The following is a 27,452-nucleotide window of genomic DNA, read 5'->3' on the forward strand; positions in this document are numbered from 1 at the left end:
GTTGCTGTCAGGGTTCCTCTGAGTCATAATCCGTAGGTAGTGGTCATCCACTGCAGTAGTAGCCCTTGGGTGGCGTGTGCGAGGCATGTCATCGACAGTTCCTGTCTCTTTGTATCTCTCCCATGTCTGAACAACATCGCTTTGGTTCACTCTTAGACGCCTGGACACTTCCTTTGTTGAGAGCCTTTCCTGGCACAGAGGAACAATGCAGACACGATAGAACTGTGCTATTGGCCGTCTAGACATGGTTGAACTACAGACAACACGAGCCGTGTATCTCCTTCCTGTGGAATGACTGGAACTATCGGCTATCAGACTCATTCCGTCTAATAGGCGCTGCTCATGCATGGTTGTTTCCATCCTTGGGCAGGTTTCGTGACATCTCTGAACAGTCGAAGTGTCTGTGTCTGTGATACAATATTCACACTAAATGTTTGTCTTCAGGAGCTCTGGGAACCGGGGCAATGCAACTACGTTTTTGATGTGTGTATAATGGATGATTCCATCTGAAATTGCCTCATTTCAGTACAATTTCCTGCTCGAACCTCACTGATATTGATGATATTATTTGATCACTCCCACATGTCTCTGATGAACATCAGTAAAGGTTAACGTTCGTAGAAGCAATACCGGCCAATATATAGTCACTTATTTGACTGTATGCGCGACTTTGCGCAGAGTGAGTGTGAATTTCTGGAGACTTTGAGCTGTTATGTTTCAGGCAATATTTTGTTGAAAGTAATGAAATTTGGCTGTCTTGTATAACTTTATATGTTCTATCCCTTAGGGATTAAAGATATGACCCTAACGAAGGTGAAGCTTGCCATGTAGTAATCTGACAACACAAGGTTATCAGATGTAAAGTTTCATTTATTTAGCACTTTCCAGTACTGAACAAATTATGTGCAAAGTTGATGATTGTGTGAAAAGGTCAAAACTGCAGTATTTTCAACCTGATTTTGCCAAAATCTACACTCTGTAAAACTTCTGAAACTGGGCTCATTAGGAAATTCATGGTTTTAAGTACAAAAGATGGATTTGATTATCCAGTGCATGCTAAAGTGCTACATAATTTGAATCAAAGTTGGGTGTGAATATCACAGCACGAAAAAAATTTAAACGTTGGTTTCTTATATCTTGTAGAGTAAACGCATGCTCAACATGAAACTTCATAAGCAATAGGGTGGCAGCATATGGAGGTGGAATACAAAATTTCATTCACCAACTATTTTCCAATATCTACAACTTTCTCAAAAATATGACTATTTTTATGAAAAGGTGAAAATATGGCATATTTGACACTTCTTTTACCAATACTGTTTTCTATTGAAGTCTTAATACCTGTCTCATTCAAAATAATGTGCTTTAGCCCCCACCCCTCCCCTGAAAAGTGGATTTGACGTCCAACATGAGTCGCAAAAACTGAATAAATCTTTTTGTATAAATGTATCTAAAAAGAAAGATGATGAGACTTACCAAACAAAAGCGCTGGCAGGTCGATAGACACACAAACAAACACAAACATACACACAAAATTCTAGCTTTCGCAACCAACGGTTGCCTCGTCAGGAAACAGGGAAGAAGAGGGAAAGACGAAAGGATTTGCAACCGTTGGTTGCAAAAGCTAGAATTTTGTGTGTATGTTTGTGTTTGTTTGTGTGTCTATCGACCTGCCAGCACTTTTGTTTGGTAAGTCTCATCATCTTTCTTTTTAGATATATTTTTCCCACGTGGAATGTTTCCCTCTATTATATTCATATCATTAATTTTTGTATAAATATACACGTATATGGCAAAAGGAGATATCAAAGAAAGGAAAAGCTTTCAAGAAGAAAGATGGCAGATAAACAGTATGGTTGCCTGTACAAGGAAACATAATCAATGTGTACTGCTTGACTCAAGCTCAGTTTGTATCAGCAAAGTTTCTAATGACTCGATACATTTTGTTTCCAGAGTATCTAGTGCGGCCATGCTAAGTCTGGAACTAGTGGAGTTGTTACTAGACCATTACATTGCCTTTATGTATGATAATGAATGCTGCATTGGCTTGCCGGTATTGACATATCAAGGGAACAAAATTATACACTGATATTATTTATGCAGCTCCAAGGCCTGGCTCATTCATTTATTGGCCCAAAAGACAGGATGCTTGTTGGGTACCAGAACACTACCTCATTTCCACAGTCTGTTTCTTCAGCATTATCACTGGCTGACAATATCAATTTCTAGAAATTGAACTACCAGAAAGCAGCACAAAAATTTCAAAAAATGTGAAGTTCTAAGTTAAGAAGTTTAAAACAAAACTGACATTACATTTTGCTTGCTGCCTATGTGAGATACTCCGCAGATTTGTGAATCAGAGATAAAGTTCTTAGCAAATGGCTTTGTAAGCAGAGAGATACCAGCACAAGGCTTTGGCATCTAACTTAAGAAACCAAATTACAGGCTTGGGAACCTAGCTGATGATACCCATCTGTGGCTGTTATTGCACAGCTATCGGGCATACCCCAATGTTAGTGAGGTTGACAGTTCATGTTCTTGAACTGGTAGTGAAGTTCCACCATGGACCATTGCAGTACGTTACTTGTCAGTTTAAAAATTTAAAAATGCAGATTACAAGCAACAAAGCGCTATCAAAAGGTTGGTGCAGTGTAGCTTGTTGCCGCGGTACATTCCCTCAAACTTGTCCATCATTTTCAGGTATTGTTAGTGCACATTGGAAAATCAAATGTGGTTTTCTGAATGCTTGAAAACATTCTTTTTCCAACTGTGATTAGTTTGAAATCTACTGTAGTAAACAGATTTTCTAAAAGTGAATTGAATGTGATCCATTTTGTAATTTTTACAAAAATTAAGTTTGAAGTGATGTTGTAGACATATGGAATATGAATATGTTGCATTGGAAAACCTTGCACTGCTTAGTTGTTGTATCCAGAGCTTCACGTTTATCATGCCTTTAATTAACAAAATACACATAAGAAGCCAACGTTAAAACATTATTCACAGTGTGATTTTTCCGACTATTTTGCTTCAGTTTATGTAGCATTGCTAGCTCAACTTGAAAATAAAATCCCCTATTCTAGCACGGTTTACATCTACATCTACATGGATACTCTGCAAATCACATTTAAGTGCCTGGCAGAGGGTCCATCGAACCACCTTCACAAATCTCTATTATTCCTATCTCGTATAGCGCTTGGGAAGAATGAACACCTGTATCTTTCTGTACGAGCTCTTGATTTCCCTTATTTTATCTTGGTGATTGTTCCTCCCTATGTAAGTTGGTGTCAACAAAATATTTTCGCATTCGGAGGAGAAAGTTGGTGATTGGAATTTCGTGAGAAGATTCCATCGCAACGAAAAACACCTTCCCTTTAATGATGTCCATCCCAAATCCTGTATCATTTCCGTGACACTCTCTCCCATATTTCACGATAATACGAAACGTGCTGCCTTTCTCTGAGCTTTTTGATGTACTCAGTCAGTCCTATCTGGTAAGGATCTGCGCAACAGTATTCAAAAAGAGGATGGACAAGTGTAGTGTAGGCAGTCTCTTTAGTAGGTCTGTTACATTTTCTAAGTGTCCTGCCAATAAAACTCAGTCTTTGGTTAGCCTTCCCCACAACATTTTCTTGTGTTCCTTCCAATTTAAATGGCTCTTAATTGTAATACCTAGGTATTTAGTTGAATTTAAGGCTTGTACATTAGACTAATTTATCGTGTAACCAAAGTTTAACGTATTCCTTTTAGCACTCATGTGGATGACCTCACAGTTTTCATTAATTAAGGTCAACTGCCGCTTTTCGCACCATTCCGATATTTCTTCTAACTTGTTTTGATCTTCTGATGACTTCATTAATCGATAAATGACAGTGTCATCTGCAAACAACCGAAGACAGCTGTTCAGATTGTCTCCCAAATTGTTTATATAGATAAGGAACAGCAAAGGGCCTATAACACTACTTTGGGGAAGACCAGAAATCACTTCTGTTTTACTCTATGACTTTCCGTCAATTACAACGAACTGTGACCTCTCTGACAGGAAATCACAAATCCAGTCACATAACTGAGACGATATTCCATAAGCACGCAATTTCACTATGAGCCGCTTGTGTGGTACACTGAAATCCAGAAATACGGAATTGATCTGAAGTCCCTTATCAATAGCACTCAGCACTTCATGTGAATAACGAGCTAGTTGTGTTTCACAAGAACGATGTTTTCTAAACCCATGTTGACTGTGTGTCGATAGACTGTTTTCTTTGAGGTAATTCATTATGTTCAAACACAATATATATACTTAAAACATGTACTTTCAAATGAGACTGGTTTTGAAGCTCCAGTAGAAAACAGTATTTGTGAAAGAAGTGTCAAATGTGCCCTATTTTCACCTCTTTGAAAAAAACTGTCATCTTTTCAGTAAATTTGTACATTATTAGAAAATAGTTGGTGAATGAAATTTAGTATTCAACATCCATGTGCTAACAACTTATTGCATATTAAGTTTCATGTTCAGCATGTGTTTACGGCATGAGATATAAGAATCCGAAGTTTCCATTTTTCATGACATTATTTTGTACCCAACTTTGATTCAAATTATCTAGAATTGTTTGTGCACATTGATAATGAAATCCACTTTTTTGTACTTAAAACAATGGTCCACCTAATGAGCTCAGTTTGGCAAAATGAGGTCAAAAAATACTGGGTGTTTTCCCTATTTACAAAATCGTCAACCTTGTACTTAATTTATTCAGTATTGGAAAGTATTACATAAATGAAACTTCATATTGAGGAACCTTGTATTATTAGGTTGCTAAATGCCAAATTTCACATTCATCATAGTCATACCTTTAGTCCCTGAGAGATTAAAAAGACAAACTTTGAAATTTTTTCAGACAATGTTGCCCAAAATTTTCTGGCTGAACATGGTTTGTAAAATTATTTTGTTATTATTCTTAACAGAGTGCATAACATTGTACAAGATGGCCAAATTTCATTTCTTTCAACAGATTATTACCTGAGACATAACAGCTTAAAGTTCCAGGAAATTCATGCCCGGTCTGCGCAAATTCACACATGGAGAACAAGTGACTATACCTTGCCTAGTATTCCTTTCACAAATGTTAAACTTTGCCGTTATTCATTAGGGACATGCAATTAAAGCAAATGTTAAACTTTACCGTTATTCATTGGGGACATGCAATTTCAATGAAATCCATGATGGTCAAACAGAGACGCCTAGGTGAGTTGACATGGAATTACTCTGCAGTGTTCTTTGGTTATTGCAGCTTTTTCTGTCTCCTCAGGTAATATGACTGTTACACAGTGCAGTGTGCCTTTTTAGGACCTTGATGATATTGAGTGAGCAAGTTTTTGTTTGAAGGTTTTGCCATCATTATAAAATTATTAAAACAGTCTGAGAAGTAAAGTAGAAACAGATTGGAACGTAAACTAACAGGAAGAAATAAAGCAAAGTGGATTTCATTTTGTGACAGCATATGTTATCTTGGTGGAACTATATGTAACTCACTGGTCACAAACTTCAGTGAATGTTTTCTGACAGTGATAGAAAGGGTAGGAACTAAAAATGAGCCAGCTGTTGAATATGTATTAGATTAACTTAGGAACTTATTTGAAGATTATAACCACTCAACAAAGCACAAAATCACTGTAAACCAAGTTTTTTTTATACAAATTCATGTGTGTCTAAGCTCTGCTAGGCAAATCAGACTGAATGCCACATATAAATATTACCAATTTGAGATGAAAGGTGAGTGTGTACCTGTCGGCTGGAGCAGAAAAAAATAGAGTAAGACCAATGTTCGCAGAAAAAAAAAGATTTGACACCAGCTTCCAGAACTTTTAAAAAATCGTATGTTCACTGCATGCCAACTTTATTGTAACTATATATTCACAGTCAGCGTCCTCTTTGCTCTCAAAATGTCTGCATTGTGCACACAAAAGTTTTTTATTTATTTATGTATTTTTGGGTTAATGTTAGTATTTCACCAATTCTGAACTGTATAAACTAACAATTATTTATAGCTGAAGAAGCTAAGTCTGTACAAAACAATGAGCTGCCTTAGTCAGTTCTTGCATTGCACTGCATATACAGTACTATCGAAGAGAGAAATAACAAGTGATATCTAGATAGTGTCTGTAGCTGTAGCCATGGTTATCAAGAGTGTGCACAGTAGAAATCCAAATAAGATTTATAAGTGTAGTCCAGAAAAAGCCAACACTGTTGTAACCGATGCCAGCAATTAATATGGTGAGAACTGCGTGAAATGAGCATAAGTGAAGAATGACTGATGGTATGCTGCCTTTCCAAACAAGTTGTTATGATACTTGCATGTTATCTAGATGGTTAGCAGTTGCGTATCTTGCTCTATGCCATCCTACTTGAAAGACTGTGTTTCCATTATTTTATCTGTGTCTACATGTACATCCACATCTGCAAACCACTGGGAACTCCATGGCTCTGGGTACTACTCATGGCACCACATATTTGGTTTTGTCCTATTTGATATGGATACCACATACTTCTGGGATGGATGACATAAGTGTTTTGTTGGGAACTTCCTTTGTTCCTCATTGGCTCTGCTGTTGATAGTTGTATAAAAAGCGAGCTTTGGTCCAGTTGTCATATTTTTGGCATTTGGTAAGCTTGTCTTTTTGTTTGAGAACCATTGTTGAAACTTTCTGAGCCTCCAAATTTACTCAGTGTTGCCATAAGTTTCAGTGTGAATTTAATGTACAAGTATGAGGAGTAGTTTTTTTTAAAAAATTCTTTATCCTACACCACGAACATTTCACTTGACTGTGTTAATTTTAAACACTATCTTGTGGGCAACATTGGAAATGGTAAGCATTGTGAAAAATATATTATTCTTTGAACTATTCTTTCACTTTTATTATACTTTTATCTTTACTTCCCAGAAAACCATACTGTAAACCAACAATTAGTACATTACACGGAAGCATGCTTACAACCCATTTATAATTGTGGGTTGAAAGCATCCTTTTGTTTGTGCCTAAATGTGATAAAATCAAGTGCAATTATATGTAGATATAGTGAATAAAGTTTAGATTTTGGTAAACTAAAAGTTGGGTAAAATCTTCTATTGACAAAAGATAGGTAAATGTGCACTACTATAAGTGTTAATATCTTTAATCATTTTCATTACTTTTCAGATTGTTGCTTTAGTTAATGAACGTCTCATTAGTGGGAAACTTTACATTGAGATGTTTCTACTGCCAAGCATGCATGAAACAGCAACAAGAAGAGAGTGGTCTAGCCTTTTAATTTGGCTTCAGACTTTACACGTAAGTTTTATGTTATACGCTCCATCTTTAAGGTATTTGATTATATTTAGGCATTTTGTGAAATTTTATTATTATTATTATTATTATTATTTGTGTCAAATCAATAACTCCCACACCGATTCCGTACATAATTGAACTCCCATGTATAAAACAGCTTCAGACATCAGATTACTGTAGAAATGAATTAACATGTTAAACATTTGATGTTAAGCTTGTAAAAGCTTTCACACATCTCAAACACTGGAAAATCCAAGATGGAATGTAAGAATATTAAAGAAGGAAAGTTGCTGCTCACCATATAGCGGAGTTGCTGAGTCGCGATAGGCACAACAAAAAGATTCACAAAAGACACACACACACACACACACACACACACACACACACACACACACACACACACATCACTTAGTGGTGCATAAGTAATATAGAACAGAATAAAGGTTTAAAGTTTTGCTATGTGCCTACTGCACTGATTGCCTCCCCAGTTTGAGAATATTGAGAAAATGAAATTTGTAAAAGGGAAATAAATTTTTAGAAATAAAGTGTATTCCTTAGAATATATGATGTTAAACAGTACCTCAGCTGTTGGCAATCAATAAGTTGCTGCCATGGATGCCCAGGAAACTGTTTGTGGGATTAGGTATAATGTAAAGCAGGGCTGGCCAGAAATTCTGCACGCGTGCAGTGCTCCTGCACATGTGCAACTTCCAGGTCACAGCGAGCACGCTGCAGCCGTCAGTGTTCATGTAGTGCACGTTTCTACGCACAGATGTCGCTTTATCCACTTGCTGGGATACTCGGTACCGGCGCATTCTAGTGCTCTTTCCACAACTTGCAAGCCAACCGTGGGAAGGTATTTCGCATATTAAACATTTAAAATACTGTCACAGTCTACTCATTGAGATGTCTACTTTTATGCTAACAGTTTTTACCCAGTAAGACAAGTAATACAGTTAACAACCGTGGGTTTTTATTAAGGCAGCTTGACTGGTGGCACGTAAATACGCGTAATGTTTTTGATGTAGTATTTACGAAAGAGAGCACTTAGCGACTTCCAACGAACCTTATTCATGATTTCAAATAACATGAAACTAATGCAAGGTTTCCTATAACTAATTCTCGGTGCCCTCAGTTAGACCCACATAATTTCTGTCTCACTGACCTCTGAATAGAATGATAACCCCAGATCTCTCGATGATCACCTGTTATTTCAATACCGTTATTGCTATATCTTTCATCGGTTCCGTCTGAAATTTGCATAATAACTGACAATTAGATGAATGTTATGTTTTATCAAGCTGAGTGTAGCCCTTCACACATTAAAAAAAACCCTAAATGTAAGTATACATTGGAACAATCGGTTTAATGACCAATTTTTCTGATGATAATGTAACATGGAGCAGAATGAGGCAATAATGCACAGTTAGTAAACAATAATTTTTAATTACGAAAGGAATAAATCCAAACATGTTTATCCCTGGTTATGAGAAATGATATAGTTAATATCGGGCACAAAAGCACGGCTCATTGACAAACGCAAGCAGTTGCGAAGATTTTCGTCACTTATGCTTGATGGAAAGATTGATTTATTCATTTTCATCACCGAGAAAAATCTTTCACAAACATGGACATAACTCTCGCGGCTTCTCGGTGCGGGCGTGGAAATTCTTGTGAAAAATTTTCGTAGAATTTTTTTGTACTTCGCACTGCAGAGAACTTGTCCTACAGTCTTGTATTGCACTGTAGGTCGATCAGTTCCATCTGTAGATCATTCGGAGCATCTTCAACTGACGACGAGAACGGTTGAGCAAAGAGGCGAATGACGGGAGACATACTCGTAACATCTGCAAATTGTGCTCGAAATTGTTCCTTAACTTTTACAATTACTGACACGTATTCTTGAAATCTGGCACTTTCGTGGACCAGTCCAAGAGTCGGGAAATGTGCAGTGTTTTCTATCAATAGCTGGCTCTCCCAAAGCGCAAGCTTCCTTTCAAAGACATTTACTTTTTCTAACATCTCAGAAATTAAATTATTTTCACCTTGCAAACTGATGTTCAGGCTGTTCATGTGAGATGTAATGTCCACGAGAAATGCAAGGTCCGTTATCCAACAAGGGTCTTCCAACATAGGTTCACTTTTTCCCTTCTCATGTAAGAACGTTACTATAACCAAACGTAAATAACAAAATATTTTCAGCATTTTACCTCGACTGGTACTTCGGTATAGTAAGGTATGTCGCCGTACTCCGCTCCTAATTCCTCCAAGAACCGCCGAAACTGGTGATGCGTAAGCCCATGTGTCTTCAGATAGTTTACAGTACGCACAACAATTTGGATGACGTTTGCTAACGTTACTGATTTTGTACAAAGCGCGTCTCGATGCAGAATGCAGTGAATTCCATACAACGTCTCATCTGTGCTTTTTGCGCATCTGTGCTATGAGTCCTCTCTGATGACCTTGCATTGATGGTGCTCCATCTGTGGTCACTGAGACTAACCGATTCCAGTCCATAGCAACACCATCATTCGCTTGCTCGACAGCTCGGAGTAAGTCCGCACCTGTAGTAGTCCCTTTCAGAGGTACTAAGGCCAAAATGTGCTCTGTTACACAAAGTGCGTCATCGATACCTCGTATGTATATCACAATCTGGGTTGTATCTGTAAGATCTGTTGTCCGCAGCTCGTGGTCGTGCAGTAGCGTTCTTGCTTCCCGTGCCCGGGTTCCCGGGTTCAATTCCCGGCGGGTTCAGGGATTTTCTCTGCCTCGTGATGACTGGGTGTTGTGTGATGTCCTTAAGTTAGTTAGGTTTAAGTAGTTCTAAGTTCTAGGGGACTGATGACCATAGATGTTAAGTCCTATGGTGCTCAGAGCCATTTGAACCATTTTTGTAAGATCTGTTGCTTCATCAAGTGCAACAGAGAAAGCAACAAAGTCTTTAGCCTTATTTATTAGCTGCCTGTGCACATCGCCGGCAATAGCACTGATACGTCTTGTCACTGTTTGTTTGGATAGACTGATTTCTTGAAACCTGCTAATGTTCGTGGGACACACAAGTTCTGCAGCATCAATTAGACACCCTTTCACAAACTCCCCTTCGGAAAAGGGTTTCCCAGGTTGTGCAATTCTTAATGCGATTTTAAAACTTTTTGCAGTGAAGATTTAGTATGGTTGTCATTCTGGAAAATTGAAAACAGTACATTGTACAGCGTACAGTAAAATAGACATAAATGTAACACAAGAAACTAAGAGTTCAAGAAGTATCAGTTACTTTGACATACAGTAAAATCGAGTTGATGTGTCTTATCCATTTTCTTAAGGACATTTAATTTTGCTTGCCGTTCTTCACTGTCGAGTACACTACACTCATCTTTGTGATATGTATTGTAGCATCTTTTAATTGGGAACTTACGCTAGCCCCCTATTATTCGGCGGCACAACAAACACTGTGAGTTTTTGCCAACGGCTACAAAAAAAGAATTGCAGTTCCCAGTCATTTTTAAATGACTGAGAACATAGATCTCGCGTCCTTTACTTTTTCATAGTACCTGCCAGTTCTCAGTACTTCTCTGTTAAGGTAATGGTCAGCAGGGGTAAACGAGACTGGGTACGTTGCGTTCTTGCTTGTACCACATAGACAGGGAAGTGGAGCTGCCGCCGTTCATTTAGGATACATGTCTAATAACAGATGTCGCTGTTGCCCGCTGTGGCACACGTGCGCACATGTGCAGCACTTCCACACGTCTGCACACTGTGCAGCGTTTGGCCTGCCCTGATGTAAAGTAATTAGACACATACGAGGTATATTCAAAAACTTCTGGAACATTCATAATTTCATGCCAATGGTGTTTTGGAGCGAAATGCAAGTTTAATGTGTAACTTCCAGAAGTTTCATAGTTGTATGTCCAGTAGTTATTATTCAGTGCTGTGTTGACATTGTGTCACACAGTTTGTGAATTTAGAGATGGCAGAGCTAGAGGAACAATGCATCTGCATTAAGTTTTCTATGAAATTCAAGGAAAACTTTACAGAGACACACAAAATGATTCACAAACCCTACGGTACCGAGTGCTTAAACCACACTCAGTGTTACAAATGGTTCAAACAGTTTAAAAATGGCTGGGTAAAAGTTAAAGATGACCCTCGTTCAGGACGCCCTTTGACATCTACCGCCGAAGCTCATGTTGGGAACATCAATGAAATTGTGCATGCCAATCAGAGACTGACTACCAATGAGATTGCAGAAGACTGTAACATTGCAGTTGGATTGTGTCCTGAAATTCTGATACAGCATCTTGGAATCCATTGTGTTGCTGCTGAGTTCCTGCTACGGTTCGTGAGTCAAGACCAGAAAGACCTTCACCTCGCATTCTGTGAAGAGCTTTTGGATCATGCAACTGAGAGACCTGGGCCCTGTGGACTCTTTTTCATTTTCAAAGTTGAAAATTGCATTGAAAGGACAAGTGTTTGCAACTGCAGACAGGATAAAAGAAAATTCGCAGATGGCACATTACCTGATCCAGCAAGAGGTATACCAAGACTGCTTTGCAGAAGTGAAAATGGGATTGGAACAGTGTGTCAATTGTGGAGGTGAGTATTTTGAAGGAGACTATGCACAATGTGCAAAAGGTAAGCATAGAAAAGTTTTGTGGACAACGTTCCAGAATTTTTTTAATAGATCTCGTATTCTACATATTGAATCATAAGAGGCTTCGCAGACACCTATGGGGGAAATAGAAATGCCAAAGTGATGTAGGAAGGAGACACACATTATAGAATCAAAGTGAAGTCCTTGAAGGAGTTCTATACATTTTGGAAAAAGATGAGAATTGCATGGGGCCAAGTTGGAACTGCAAAGAAGGCAATCAGTGGCAGTGAATCCAAGGCATCAAATTGTTGCACATATCACAGCGCTCATGTGTCGTCTGACATGTTTTCTGCACACCCTTGTATGTAATGTCACTGACAGTATAATTTTGACTTCATGTGCCAAGAGTGCTGCTGTCATCATGTAATGAGATGGCACGTGAGCTTAAGTAAGTATGTGAATCAATCCTGCAGGTCACCAGAGGCTGCCCACATCGTAGCTAGTGTGGGTCATTGAACAAAAGCATCCCTTTGAACACCTTCTAGCAACCCTTTGTCTTGACATTATCCTGTGACTTCCTCTGGTTTTTTCAGTAGCATACTATTTTCCCCTTTACAAGCATAACTCATTAGCACTACACATCTAATTCTACATCTATACTCTGCAAACCACTGTGAAGCGCATGGCAAAGGACAGCCTATTGTACCAGTTATTTGGGTTTTCCCCCGTTCCATTCATGCATGTAAGGTGGGAAGAATGATTGATTGAATCTCTCTGTGTGTGCTGTAATTATTCTAATCATATCCTCACCAAACCTATGCAGGAGATAATAAGTAGGGGATACTAGTAAATTCCTAGACCCATCAGTTAAATCTAGTTCTTGAAACTATGTTAATTGGCTTTCTATGGGTACTTGACATGTATCTGCAAGTGTCAGCCAGTTCAGTTCCTTCAATATGGATCAGACAAACTTGTGACCATTCGTGCTGCCCTTTTATGTGTATCTTCAATATTCCCCGTTAGTCCTGTTTGGTACAGGTCTCACACATTTGAGCAATATTCTCGAATGAGTTATATGAGTGATTTGTAAGCAATCTCCTTTATAGAGTGATTGTGCTTGTCCAGTATATTATCAAGAAACTGAAGTCTTACCACCTGCTTTACCCATGACTAAGCCTGTGTGATCATTCCTTTCCATATACCCACAAAGTTTTACACCCAGGTATTTGTACGAGTTTGCCGATTCCAAACAGTGGCTCATTGATATTATAGTCATAAGAAATGTGTTTTTTTTTTTTTTTTTGAAGTGCACGATGTTACAGTTTTGAACATTTAAAGCAAGTTGCCAATCTCTGCACCACATGGAAATCTTATCAAGATCTGACTTAATATTTATGCAGCTTCTTTCAGACAGTGCTTGGTTACAAATAACTGCATCATCTACAAAAAGTCTGTGATTACTGTTAAGGTCATCAATATACAACATGAACAACAAAGGTCCCAACACATTTTCCTGGGGCACACCGGAAGTTACTTCTACATCTGATGCTGACTCTCCATGCAAGATAACATGCTGTATCCTCCAATCCAAAAAGCCCTCAATCCGGTCACAAATTTCACTTTATACCTCATATAATCAAATTTTTGACAATAAGTGTAGGTGTGGCACCGAGTCAAATGCTTTTTGGAAATCAATAAAGACTGCATCTACCTGACTGCCTTGATCAAAGCTATCAGTATTCATGCAAGAAAATTGTAAATTGGGTTTCTCATCATCGATGTTTTTGGGATCCATGCGGGTTGGCACTGAGGAGGTCATTCAGTTCAAGATACTTCATTATGTTTGAGCTCAGAATATGTTCTAAAATTCTGCAACAAATTGATGTCAAGGATATTGGACAGTAGTTTTGTGGATTGCCCGTACTATCCTTCTTGTAGACAGGTGTGACCTGCACGTCTTTCTAAGAACTGGACATAGTTTTTGGTCATGGGATATACAGTAGATTACAGTTACCAGAGAGGCCACTCGGCCGCAAATTCAGCGTAGAGTCTGATATGGATTCCATCTGGTTCTGAAGCTTTGTTGTTTTAACGATTGCAGCTGTTTCTCAGCACTAATACTTATTTCATTCAATTTTTCAGTGGTATGAGAATTAAATTGGGACAATTCTCCTGGGGTTTCCTTTGTAAAGGTACATTTGAAAATGGAGTTAAGAATTTCAACTTTTTCTTTGTTGTCCTCTATTTCAGTTCCTGTCTTGCTCATTAGGAACTGGACACTAACTTTGGTGCCACTAGCAGCCTTTACATACGACCAGAATTTCTTTGGGTTTTGTGAAGTATCATTTGACAGTATTCTGCTATGTTGGTCATTGAAGGCAATATATCATGTGAGAAAGGTGCAAGTTGACTTTGACTGATGTTTTCGGAATCCATGCTGGCTGTCTAAAAACACTCAACTTTACCTTGCCAGATGATAGCCAGATCTTCACCTTTTTTGGGCAGTGGTGAATCCATGTTTTGACACTCCTTGCTTGCTCCTTTGCCTCGGCATAACAGTGATACACTCAGCACTCATCCATGATTATTAGGTGACTAAAAAAGTTGCCTCAATCACCTTGACCCAGCTGCAGCATTTCCACTATTGTCATGGTTCAGATGAATTTTTGAGCAGGTGTATACAGTCACAGAATATATCGTGCTGCGACATTTGTCATGTTCAAGGTGTAAAAAACTGATCTAAAATTGATTTTCATTTTTTCCTCTATCACTATAATTGTGATACGCTAATCTTCAAACACCATCATTTTCACTCTTCACGGGTCTGCCACTTGCTTGTTTGCCATTCAGATTTGTTTGACCTTACTGGAAGTATCTTCACCACCGATTCAACACATTATATAAGGGTATATTGTAGCTGTATGCTTCCTCCAACTCAGCTATGTCCATTGCACCATTATTCCACTTCAAATACAGAAAACAAATTAGTGCATGGCTCTACAATGGGTTGGGTATTTTGTTCTGACTCGTACAGCACCATGCTGCTGTTCTGAGGTCAGGAATTTCTGTGTGTCCAGGACTGTAGGCATGTATGTGCAAACTAAAAAAAATTAATAATTTAACTTTTTCTTTTTTTTCCTCTCATACTAATATATTATGCAAGTTACTGCTGGCAGAGAATAAATCGTAAACTGATCTACATGAAGAGAAATACTCAGAGAAGGGGAACATGAAACATGGAGTACCATATATTTCAGTACTGAGTTTGCTTTTATTCTTAATTTAATGCTATTATATTTGTTGATGATACAACCATATTAATCTAGGGCCCAAACACAGCCACACCAGATGTGGCCCAACAGTTATTAAATACGCATTCAAATGGATCATGGTGAGCATCTAAAGTCTTAATCTTGGAAATATGCACATAATCCTGTTCGAACAGATAAGAGCAAATTGTTGGTATCAGAAACAGACATTAAGAGTTGCCAAGTAAGTGAAACACTGCAAAAATCCTTGGCATTCAAGTTGATGACTAGCTAAAACTGAGTCATCACTCAGATAAATAAAACACTTCAGTTTGGTATATTTGCATACAGAAGTATCTCACATTCATAACCAGAAGACTAGGTCTTGCCTTCTTCCACTCCCTATTGTGTTTTTGGATGTGCAGCTAAAGCAGGTAATATGAAAATTGTGTAATGTATATAATAACTGTACATCTTGAAGTCCCTTCAGGGATGTGGAATGCTTCTATTCATTCCCCAAGTATCTTTACTCCTTAATGATATTGGTTTTCTCACAAGACAAGTTTTTTAAGACAAACTGTGATTGACACAACTGCAGTGTATAACACAAATATAATGTTCATATATCTTTTGTTGTCTTGTCAAGGGCTCTGAGAGGAGCTCCATATTATAGCATGTTGCTTTTTGTGTGGTTCATTTATAGGTTTTGTAAAATGATACGGAACAAATCAGTTTAAGGACTACATCTAAGTGATTTGTTTGTGAATATGGCTACATGCTGGCTATTTTTAGGTTGCTAAATACAACGCGGGCTTCAATTTAATAAAAATGAACATATTAGTGTTTAATGCTACTCGTGTAAATAGTAGTAATTTTTTTTTAGCTACATGTGCTAACAATTTTGGGAAAATTTAAAAATATGTGGCTAATACTACTTATGTAAATAATAGTACACTGTACCTTAGGTAAGTGTGCTACAAGTTTTGAGAAAATTTTTGAGAAGTTCGCGGCTTTGAACTCTTCTTCTTTTTGACAGCTTTAGTAATGATTAAAACAAATCATTTTTTCTTCTAGTATTATACCTGTTGGCATCACTGTTTTTTCTCAAATTGTGTTGAATTATTTATGATGGAATTTATTAGTGAATAAACATATTGTGAAGGAGTGGTAAAAAGATGATAGTTGGTGAATGTGACATTCTGTTCTTACTGCTTCTTTTTAAAGAGTCAGTATGTTTTTTTTAAAGTTGTATGTGAGTGTGTAAATCTATACCATAAGACACTAATAAGCAGAACTAAGCAAAATATGTTAAAGATTGTAATGTTTCCAGCTTATCTAAAGGGAATAATATTGATATGGAGATTGCCCTGTGTTTGCCATAATCTCTCCATTGTCAGGTATCACCTCTTGCCATGGGCACTAGGCCTGCATTTAAAATTAAATTGACATTTATATTGGGGGTGTGCTGGAATTATGCAAAAAAAATTTCAACTTTATAACTCCATAAACAGTTAATTACACAACTTAATAAGAATGCCCAATTCTCTAAAGATTGCCTGAACTAGGTCGGAAGTAGAGTACTGCATTACATTGCTTAGCTGTGGCAGCTGCCGACTGGGTCCATTGTCCAGCTCTGATCTTGACTTATTGTAGAATGTCCTAAAATTCATTTCTCATTCGTATAAAAACTTTGTTTCCCCTTCCATTCTTCATGAAGGACCACATAATCACCATTGCAGTTGATTGAGTGCATGAATTCTGCTCATCATTCCCCCCCTATTTTACCATGAGTTTCTTTCCTCTCCTTTCTCCTCTTTTTAACAGTTTTTCACTCAGCTTCCATCACCAATGTCCCTTGTGAGAGTCTCACATTCCATGTGCTTTAAAACTAACATTCCTTCCCAAGGTCTCCGATCAGCAGCGTAACAGATTGTATAAGTGTCACTTTGTTGCTCTCTGCATGTTGCACAATGCCATTTACTCATAACTGCATAAGAATACATTAAAGTATGGCCAAGAGGAACGCAGCATTGATAAAAAAAAAAGGTCCCTCTGTCCGTGTGTGTTGCCGGCAGCGTAACGAAATGAGTCTGGTGGCCTGGAATTTCAGCCTGTCAGTAGGGACTAGCGACCCTTGCAAACACTAGTGCTAGACATCCATGGAAGGTCGATTTCTTGTCCGTACATTGAAAGATGTTGATTTGTTTTCGCATAATTAGCAATAGTTGTTGGAGTGGCTCGGTAATATATTTCTCCTGGTTCAAGTTTTTATCTACATCACGTACAAAGAATTGCATCTTTCCACTTCATTCTTTGTCTCCTGTTCTTGTGCAGCATTACGAAGCATGTCCAGAAAGTAAGTAGGCCTACTGTTTCATTCTATCATCACTGTGGCACTAATGTTGCAGTTCTGCACATTCACACTTGTCTCTCAGGTTCATTTGTGTTTCCAGTGTCACCATTACTGCTGGACTGTGTTGAGTTTACATTTGTTAGTGATCTTTCAGAATGTTAAAGACAATCTCTGAGCCCGCCGTCTGTGAAGTGCATTCAGTAATACAGTTTTTGAACTGCCAGCTGAAATTCATCATCAGCTTGTGGAGACGTATGACGAAAATGTAAAAACTGATGGAATGGTGAGAAAGTGGGTGAGACTGTTCAATGATGGATGAACCAGTGCTCATGACAAAACACGGAGTGGATGGCCTTATGTTGTAAAAAAATGGTTTGGCTGACCAAGCAAATGAAAATTCGGGAAAACGGATGGTTCACAATAAGAATGCTTTGTGATGAGTTCCCTGAAATTCAAAAACTGTTTTGTATGAGACTGTCACAAATCGCTTAAATTTTCACAAATTGTGTTCCCATTTGGTTCCAAAAATGCATATGGATGCCCCAAAACAAAGTGACTTTGCAGCGCTTTAACATTTCTTACTCGATTCAGTGATTTAGGAAATGAATTCGTAAAAAGAATTATGAAGCCCAGCATATGAAGAGAGATAGCCAGCTTACCTATGGACATGTTTCGTTATGCTGTGCAGAATGCAGTCCTGCACTTTCAGACTCTTCTGGACACTGATGGGCACCATATTGAGCTCCTTTTGTAGCAGTAATTGTACCGGTATGTAATGCTATGATGTACTGTAGCAGCACATGAAAAGTGCTTCAATTGAACCAATTCTGCATTATTTCTCTTCCCCATGCCCTTGACATTAATGCTACCGAGTTTGGTCCTCATATGGTAATTAGTTTCTGTATTATAATGTGTTAAATAGGGAAAGTTTAATTATATCCACCCAGTAGTTGGAACAATACATAAAAGGCAGTATGCACATCGGCTATCAACATGGCAGTAAAATTACGTGGACACGTGGCCATATGAACCAACAGAAATTGTAGAGTGGAGTCCATAACCACTCCCTGTGTCACAGATATCTCATCCACCGTCTAGTCTTGAAACAAGAATTTGCAACCGAGCGAGGTGGCGCAGTGGTTAGACACTGGACTCGCATTCGGGAGGACGACGGTTCAATCCCGCGTCCGGCCATCCTGATTTAGGTTTTCCGTGATTTCCCTAAATCACTCCAGGCAAATGCCGGGATGGTTCCTCTGAAAGGGCACGGCCGACTTCCTTCCCCATCCTTCCCTCATTCGGTGAGACCGATGACCACGCTGTTTGGTCTCCTTCCCCAAACAACCAACCAACCAACCAAGAATTTGCAAGCAATTCAGCTCTGCAGTATGTTGGTATTATGAGCTTTTCGTGACGCATGCCAGTGGCGACAGCAGGGAATGAAGAGGTAACCACTATTGCCACCACTTGGTGATGAATGCTAAGGGGGGAAAATATACCACAGTGCAGATACCATACACAGACCAAACTATAATCTGGCTAATTGTTGGGGTGCTTGCATTAATAACATACAGAAGTAACATTGTGTAATGAAAGTGTGTTGCAGTGGCCTTCAAGAGTGGTATTTATTTGTAACACTGTATATTACATTAAATTAAGACCACAGCTCAAGGTCAAACAATCAACGGTTCACTTTATAATGACTACTGCAGCGCCAGTCAGTGTCGGCTCGTGAAGACTGTCATCAATGGTAAGTGTCATGAAAATTTCTGAATTGTACCAGGGAGTTGAAAGCAGTACTATGGTATTAGGCCTCAAGAACACTTAGACTATAGCTAGGTATTGGCCCTTGGGACTTAGTGGAAACATCAGTGTGGCCCTTAGGCTAAAATGTTTGGAGGCCCCTGATTTAGATTCAAGTACTGAAGATTCCCATTTGCACCTGCAGCAGGTAGCAATGTTTATTGCCTGGGGTGCAATCATGTAGCCTAAATGTTAGCTAACAGCATTACGTATTTATTTATTTATTTTTACTGTGAACTTTATTTGTTTGAAAGCATGATTATGACTGTTGTGTGTTATAGGTGTTTGTAGATGGCACAGTGAATGAAGGGAAGTCATTCAGTATTCCTGCTGTGCTCATTATGTTAGCACAGTTACTTGAAACTGCCAGGTGGAACATTTCAACTTACACGCCGCAGTTGGCAACTGTTCGACAAGAAACTATTGCCATCATTAATGTACTTTTGAATGAAAATTCCACTGACATTGAAGAGGGTAAGGTCCTTTCTGTATTCTGGTTTTAATAGGTATATTTTATTTAATCTTGCATAAAAGGGACATAAAATTGAAATTATTGATTTCAGTATTATGAAAAGGCTAAATTGCTGCTCACCATATAGTGGAGATGTTGAATAACATACAGGCAGAACAAAAAGACTGCTAAACTAGTATGCTTTTGGCCAAAAGGCCTTCTTATGAATTAGGCAACATACACACAAGCATTCACATGTAAACAACTTACACACACATGACCACTGTCCCTGGCCAGATTGTGAGCAACAGTGCGTGATGAGAGAAGCAATCTGGGTGGTGGACGTAAGGAGGGGCCTGGGATGGGAAAGGAGGAGATATGGCAGTGTTGGGGGGAGTAAAGTGCTGCTTGTGGGAGCATGCAGGGATGGTGGTGACAGGACTGGGCAGCTAAGTGCAGTCAGGAGGGTAGAGAAGTAGAGGAGGAGAAAAAAGGCTAGTCTGTGGCTGCATTTGTGGAATAGAAGTCTGTGTAGTGCTGGAGTGGGAGCTGGGAAGGGAATATGTGGGTGAAGGAAAGGGAGTAAGGAAGGTTTGTGGCCAGGGGGGTTATGGGAATGTAGGATACATCACATAATGGATCTGTGCCCTATCCATCTGCACCTGTACAGAAAAGTTTCCTTATCTCTAACCAGAACTCAGCCCCACATACTATTCCAACATTGTTGCCTGGCTCATGGGACACCCCCAAATGGCTTACCATCAAACTACCTATCTCCGGCTGCAACCTCTCCTTCCACAGTGACCTCCATCTGGACATATTCTGCCAAATATGGGCTGACCAATTTAGTACTGCAAGATCATGTAAAGCAGGTCTGAACCTCTTTGAAATACCTCCTCTCCATTCATCAAATCCAGCACTGCAATCCCAATTCCTGTATCCCATCTCTCGCACAGAAACTCTTGCCCTCAGAAAACTAGAGCTGCATGCAAATTGCCACTTCAAAAAACCTCTCCAACCTCTTCAGTTCCTAGCCCCATCTTGAACTACAACTATTCACCACCTCTACGACAGCCTCCAAACCTCCCCACATCCCCTCATATCAGACAAATGCTGCCTTGCAGGCCTGATACATTTACCACACCCCCAGAAACTCCATCCCACACCCACACAAAATACAGAACCTAAACAGACCCAAAACACAGTCCTGAACCTTGCCTCCAATAGCCTTAGTGTCATAGAAGTATCAGTCATTTCCAAAGGCCATACATTTTCCCCATTTCCAAGTTCAATCATGCTGGACGTGTTAAAGATCTTATCTCCTTCTCCCTGTCCCTACAGCAGAAACACATTTTTGTCATCATCCCTATCAATCAGACTCAACCCTAAACCAATGCTGAACCCTGCCTGACTCATTTCACACCTCCACCCAAGTGTGATCCACCATCACTGCCTCTAAACCATCCCCTGTTAACATTACGGAATTCATTAACCTCAAACCTTGCCTCACCGTCAATCCCAAAATTTCTCAACATGCAAGCTAACCTTACATCCGCAGAAAGAACCACAATTCACCACCTAAAAACTGATCCTGACCTTATAATCCTACCTGCTGACAAAGACTCTACCATTGTGCTTTTGAACCACAGGGATTCCCTGGAGGAAGGGCACTGCTTCTCTTCGTGTACAGCTCCCATGTCAAATGAAAACAAAACAGATTTCTGTGGCCGGGAGCTATCAAGCGAATTAAAATACATTCACATAATTACGGAGGGCAAAAATATATTATTAATTTCAGTTTTCTGATTTTATTTTGTTTCCAAGTTAGTAGCAGTCAAGCATTTGCAGAACAGTGAAGTTATTTTTGCAAGTTTGCTAAAGAAATTTGGCTTTATTAATCTTTCCGCCGAGGCAATCATTTTATTTGAAACGAAGTGTTTCATTCTACAGTATTGGCTAGTTCCAACTGTTCGCTGAATTTCAAGTGCAATTTCAAGTGCACGTTATCATCTTCTCCCATATATGGCATTATGCCGTAATGAAGAACCAAAAATGAGATCGTAGTGTACTGGTACTCCAAGAAAATTTACATCCCAAAAACCACACTGAAAAGCTTAATATCAGATGGGACCCTACTTCATTGTGAATCTGGAAAAAGCCAATTTGCGCTTCAAGCCGAATCATGCATTTTAGTATGGTTTACGAAATTCCGATGCTCTTTGGAGTATCCTCTGATGCACTGTTTCTTTTATGGTGTAATGTAAGCTCTCTTAGTGCTTTATACACACGAACATACGGGCTTCCTACACCACTGCAGTTGCACACGCGCGATAATGCCTGTTTTCTGGCGCTCTCTGGCAACTGGTAAATCGAACCTATTTCTAACAGTCTCCGGATAGTATTACGAACGGTAGTTAGAAAAGCGTTACTTTCAAAGTAAATTTCTTTTTGCGCAAGATGAATTGTGTTACGTGTGAGAAAGTGGGATGGATATCTAAATCACAGAGCGTTCGAAACTGAACAGTTTGAGGACCAGCCACTTACAAGAATTTGGAGCCGAGACATTTATGTCATAATTTTAAATTTTTCTGGCACATTTGTGTGATGTGTCTTAAAGTATAACACACGCAAAAAAGATCAATATTACATGTGAAAGCTTAGGTTCTGTTGTAGCGTGTTAATCTTAGAGACTAACATTATATGTGAAAGCTTAGCTTTTCTTGTAGATATACGGTACTGTGTACATTAATGTAAACCATTAACTTTTCCTCTTGCGTGTTCGCGCTATGTAACCAGTGATCTTGCTATTGGCTGACTATAACACGTGTCATATGCTCTGAATAGCTGCTGTCATCGGCTGACGAGATCTCGTGGCTTGAGATATGACTCGCTTAGAAAAGAACATCGCAACCTCGGTTTCAACGCTCCGGAAACTTACGCCCTGTGTTTGGTGCAATTCGCATTTATACTTTCGTAATACGAAAATATGCAACGTATATTTTGCTGCAAATCAAAGGTCTTTCCAAAACTTCTCTCCTTTTTTTTTTTTTTATTAAAAGTCTCTCCAAAACTTCTTTGCCCTGTCTTTTCTTTTTTTTTTTTCCGGGAAGTTCTATGCGATTGTATAAAACGTTAATCATTCAAAAGATTGATAAGTTTTACAGTTCCGAGGGAAAATCTACGGAAAACCTACTGTCACTTAGAACAGAAAAAGTGTATTTTCGCCCGGGAAAAAGCATATTTTTTAAACGGGATATCCGGGAGAAATCCTGGAATAATCCAGGAATTGTTTTTCCTTGTCCCCGTATACACCCTGTTATCTCTCCAGCCACACACCACCCACGAGAGCCCCACCATACAGGTACAAAAGAGCATTCCACTTATGACTTTACACCCCCCAGGACTGCGGCAACTGGATCACATTCTGTACCAGGGCTTAGACTACCTCTCACTATGCCCTGGACTGAGGAATGCTCTACTAAGCTGCAATTTATGTGCTGCATTGTATGTGGGCATGATAACCAATAAGTTTGCTGCATGAATGGTTACCGAGAAATTGTGGCCCGGAGACAGCTGGACCACCCACTTGTTGAGCATGCTGCCCAATGTAATGTTCTTCGCTTCAGTGACTGCTTCACGCCTCTGCCATCTGGATTCTTCATACCAGCACTGGCTTTTCTGAATTGTTCAGGTGAGAAGTCTCACTGCAATACAGTGTAATTCCACCGATGCCCCCGCAGTCTTCTCCCCCCCCCTCTACTTCTCCCCCCCCCCCTCTACTTCTCTTCATTCTGGCTCCGCTCCTGTACCCCCCCTCCCTCCCCTCCCCTCTGGTCTAGCTCCTAACACCCCCATCAACCCCCTACCCTAGTATCTCTCCCCAACCTCGCCTCAGGCTCCTCCTTACCTCCACCATGCAGATTGCTTCTCCCAACATGTACAGTTGCTCGCATCACAGCCTTTCCTCAGTGACCAGAGACAATATTCATGCGTGTGTGAGTTGTGCTTATGTGAATGTGTGTGTGTGTGTGTGTGTGTGTGTGTGTGTGTGTGTGTGTGTGTGTGTGTTTGTGTTTGTGTAATTTAGAAGAAGGTCTTATGGCCAAAAGATCGCATGTTTAGCAGTTTGTATGTTGTGCCTGTCTGCAACTCAGCATCTTCTCTACATGGTATGTAGCAATCTATCCTTTTCATAATACTGTTGTTATTCTGTCCTGAATTTTCCATTGTTTAAATTATTGATTCCAGTAGGCCAAATTGAAAATGTCAGTATTGAATTTAGACTACTGTGTAAGCTGGCTTTTAGAATTCCTGCCATTATTAAAATTTTGAATAGAAATAAAATTTTGAGTTCACTAATTGATGATTATCCTGATACAATATTTGATAGATGATTGATGATTTAAGGGGGGTAGAACATCAAACGGGCTGGCTTGCAGCAGAAGAGGCACCACAGAACATTTTAATTTCCACTGTCAACACTTTTACAAAGAAATTCATAAAACTTTGTCAGCATGACCAGGAAGGAGTCAGGATTAACATTCATAGCAATGGAAGTGTAAAAACATAATAAAATAATTTTTTTTAAATTTCATCATTTTTTTTTTCACTTGCTATTGGCTGCATTTGTTGCTATAGCTACATTTTTCTTCATAAGTAAGAGAGATTCTTCGATGAATTTTGCACAGAATACAAACCATACTTACAGGTGTATGAAACTCTAGAATTTATTTAATTTATGAAAAAATGACTGAGCTGTTACATTTTAAACTTCATGTTCAGAAAAAGCTCAAATTTTATAGTTAATTATCCCAATTTTTACCACAGTTTTTAATAGATTTGGAAAATTCTTGAGTTTCGTACACTTGTAGGTATGGTTTGTATGCTGTGCAAAAATCATCGAAGAATCTCTCTTACTTATGAAGAAAAGTGTACCTATAGCAACAAATCCAGCCAAATAGTAAGTGAAAAAATGATGACACTTCACATGTATGAGTGTGAATCCCTGAATCTTTCCTGGTCACACTGACAAAGTTTTATTAATTTATTTGTAAAAGTATAGACAGTGGAAAGTGAAATGTCCTGTAGTGCCTCCCTTGCTCCAAATCGGCCCGTTTGACATCCAACCCCCCTTAAAGGAGAGCTGTTTCCTTGATGGCATGTCTTATTATTCCACAGTGGAGAAGTAGTTATAGGAGGATTGTTCAGTTGTGAGTAATGGAATGGTTAGCTTTAATGATGTGTAAACTATTTGAATCTCATTGTACTTAAGTACTGTAGAAATATATGTTCAGGCAAAAAACTGTAGTGTGAATGACAGGTTAATATCTTATTATATCATTTCTAATGTTCAGTATATCGTCACAGTAATAATTCACTTGCAGTATGTAAGAGGATTGTATGTTGCACTCACTAGCAGATCAGATATTAGTATGACTGCAGACCAGCTGTCCACCAGGGTTAATGGCCACTGTCAAACTATGGCCAAGAGCGAAGGAGACCACCTTGTGGCACAATATGCAGCTGAACATAACATGATTGATTTCAATGGCTGTTTCACTACCACAGCCATCTGGATCCTCCCCTGCACCATCAGCTTTTGCGAACTGTGCAGATGGGAGTTATCCTTACAACACATTCTCCACTCCTGAAATTATCCCGGCCTCAACCTTCAGTAACATACTGTCCCCACAGTTTCCACCCCTCTGTCATGTCACCTCCTCCCTATGGTCAACTCCCACCCTCTGCCAGTGCTCCCACTCATCTTTCCCTGCTCCATTTCTTTTCTGCTCCCTGCCTCCCTCTCTCACTCACTGTCCCACAATCTCCCAACGCTGCACCTGTTGGCAGTCTAGTCTCTACACACGCTGCCAGACAACGCTCTTCTCTCCCCCTTCCCCACCCCCTCCAAATTGCTGCCTCCATTCCATGTGACAGTTGCATTCTTGTCCAAGCTGCTGGAAATGGTGGTCATGTGTGCTTGCTTGTATAAATGAATGTGTGTATGTTTCACTTTCTTTTTCTGATGAAGGCTGTGGCCAAAAGCTAACATTTACGTGACTGTCTGCAACTTAATGTGTCATCTTTATGCTAAGTACAATCTATCCTTTACTTTCATGGTTGATATTCCAGACTGGAATTTCCATTGTTCAATTTTGACGGAAAGGTTACTTTTTTAATTGACAAGTTTGATGAGATATTTTCACTATTGCATTAATGTCAGGTGAATATTTTCATTGATTGTAACATATATTGCACTGATGTTCCAGAAATTTTAAAAAGCTGGCTTTCTCCAAAGCTAAAATCAATATTAAGACCAATAAATATCCCATATTTTAAGAAGTTGTTGGTGGAAGATGAATTTGTGGCTTGTGAGAGAAACCTGAGTTCAGCTCTTGTGGCAGCAATGCATGGAAAGATGGAACATAGTTCATTAGTGGACATAATCAGAAAAAGCCCACAAAAAGATGTATTACTCAAGGCGGCAGTGCTACAGGTAATGAATAAATCAATATACCTATTCCTTACTCTTTGCCTATAATTTTAGAGCTTTTGCTTTTCTCAAAAATATTTTGGAGAAAAAGGTAAAGGTTTGCTGTAAAATTTGTCAGAACCTATTTTTTCTATACACAAATAAATAGATGTTATAAATTCACTACTTTTCAATGATTCATTCGTTATTTGAACCTTGCTGTGGAGGAGTACCTTCCGGAATATGTAAAAAGTTGAATACTTCTACAAACCGAAACATCTATTAGCACCTATGTTAATTATTAGACTGTTATTAAATTGTTGTAAGGTATTTGTGCATAGTCAGGCTACATTTATCAAACCAAAATTAAACAGTGTGCCCCCACTTTGAATAAAATTATTGCTTCCTCACTTACATAGAATAGCTGCTGTTTGTCTACTCTTGCTAGCTCAGTTTATTATTGATCACTTCAGTGTCTATCATAGAAAATCAGTTATGTATGTACCATAAGACTATAGATCAGTTTGCAATGAACTTTGCTAATTGTTAGGCAGCTAACAGGAATCTGCAAACCTAGAATCTATATAATGTGATCATTTGTAAAATGAGTAGCTAATAATATAATTTTTTACTCTTATTCAAAATTTATAGAGTTTCTCAATTTGTTGCTCTGTATCAATGGAAACTTGCTGAAGACATTTGCACCAGAATACATACCGCTCTGAATTGTAGGCAAGGAGGCTAAGTCTCTATGACTATTATTTTTCTGTCCTGTATTGCGGTTGTGTAAATCTCAGTTCAGCTGTAATTCATTTTTACACTGAGGTGACAAAAGTCATGGAATAGCGGTGTGCACATATACAGGTGATGGTAGGATTGTGTATATAAGGTATAAGAGGGTAGTGCATTGGTGTAGCTGTCATTTGTACTCAAGTGATTCATGTGAAAGGTTTCAGATGTGATTATCGCCACACGATGAGAATTAACATACTTTGAATGCGGAATGGTGGTAGGAGCTAGACGTATGGGACATTCCATTTTGGAAATCATTAGAGAATTCAGTATTCAGATCCACAGTGTCAAGAGTGTGCTGAGAATACCAAATTTCAGGCATTACTTCTCACCATGGACAACACAGTGGCCGATAGCCTTCACTTAATGACTGAGAGCAGCAGCGTTTGCATTGAGCTGTTGGTGCAATGGGCAATGGC

General features: G+C 39.0%; 1 protein-coding gene across 2 annotated transcripts in view; it reads left to right on the forward strand.

The window, feature by feature from the left end:
* Positions 1 to 27,452, forward strand: part of LOC124596281 — an 84,238-nt gene that overhangs the window by 41,939 nt on the left and 14,847 nt on the right. For both annotated transcript variants that reach the window (XM_047135370.1, XM_047135371.1), the window contains exons 4-6: positions 7,195 to 7,326; positions 19,600 to 19,792; positions 26,039 to 26,265. In XM_047135370.1, coding sequence (XP_046991326.1) covers positions 7,195 to 7,326; positions 19,600 to 19,792; positions 26,039 to 26,265 — 552 coding nt within the window. The remainder of the gene's footprint in view (positions 1 to 7,194; positions 7,327 to 19,599; positions 19,793 to 26,038; positions 26,266 to 27,452) is intronic.

The sequence above is a fragment of the Schistocerca americana genome, chromosome 2 (genome assembly GCF_021461395.2).
Source record: "Schistocerca americana isolate TAMUIC-IGC-003095 chromosome 2, iqSchAmer2.1, whole genome shotgun sequence".
NCBI lineage: Eukaryota > Metazoa > Arthropoda > Insecta > Orthoptera > Acrididae > Schistocerca > Schistocerca americana.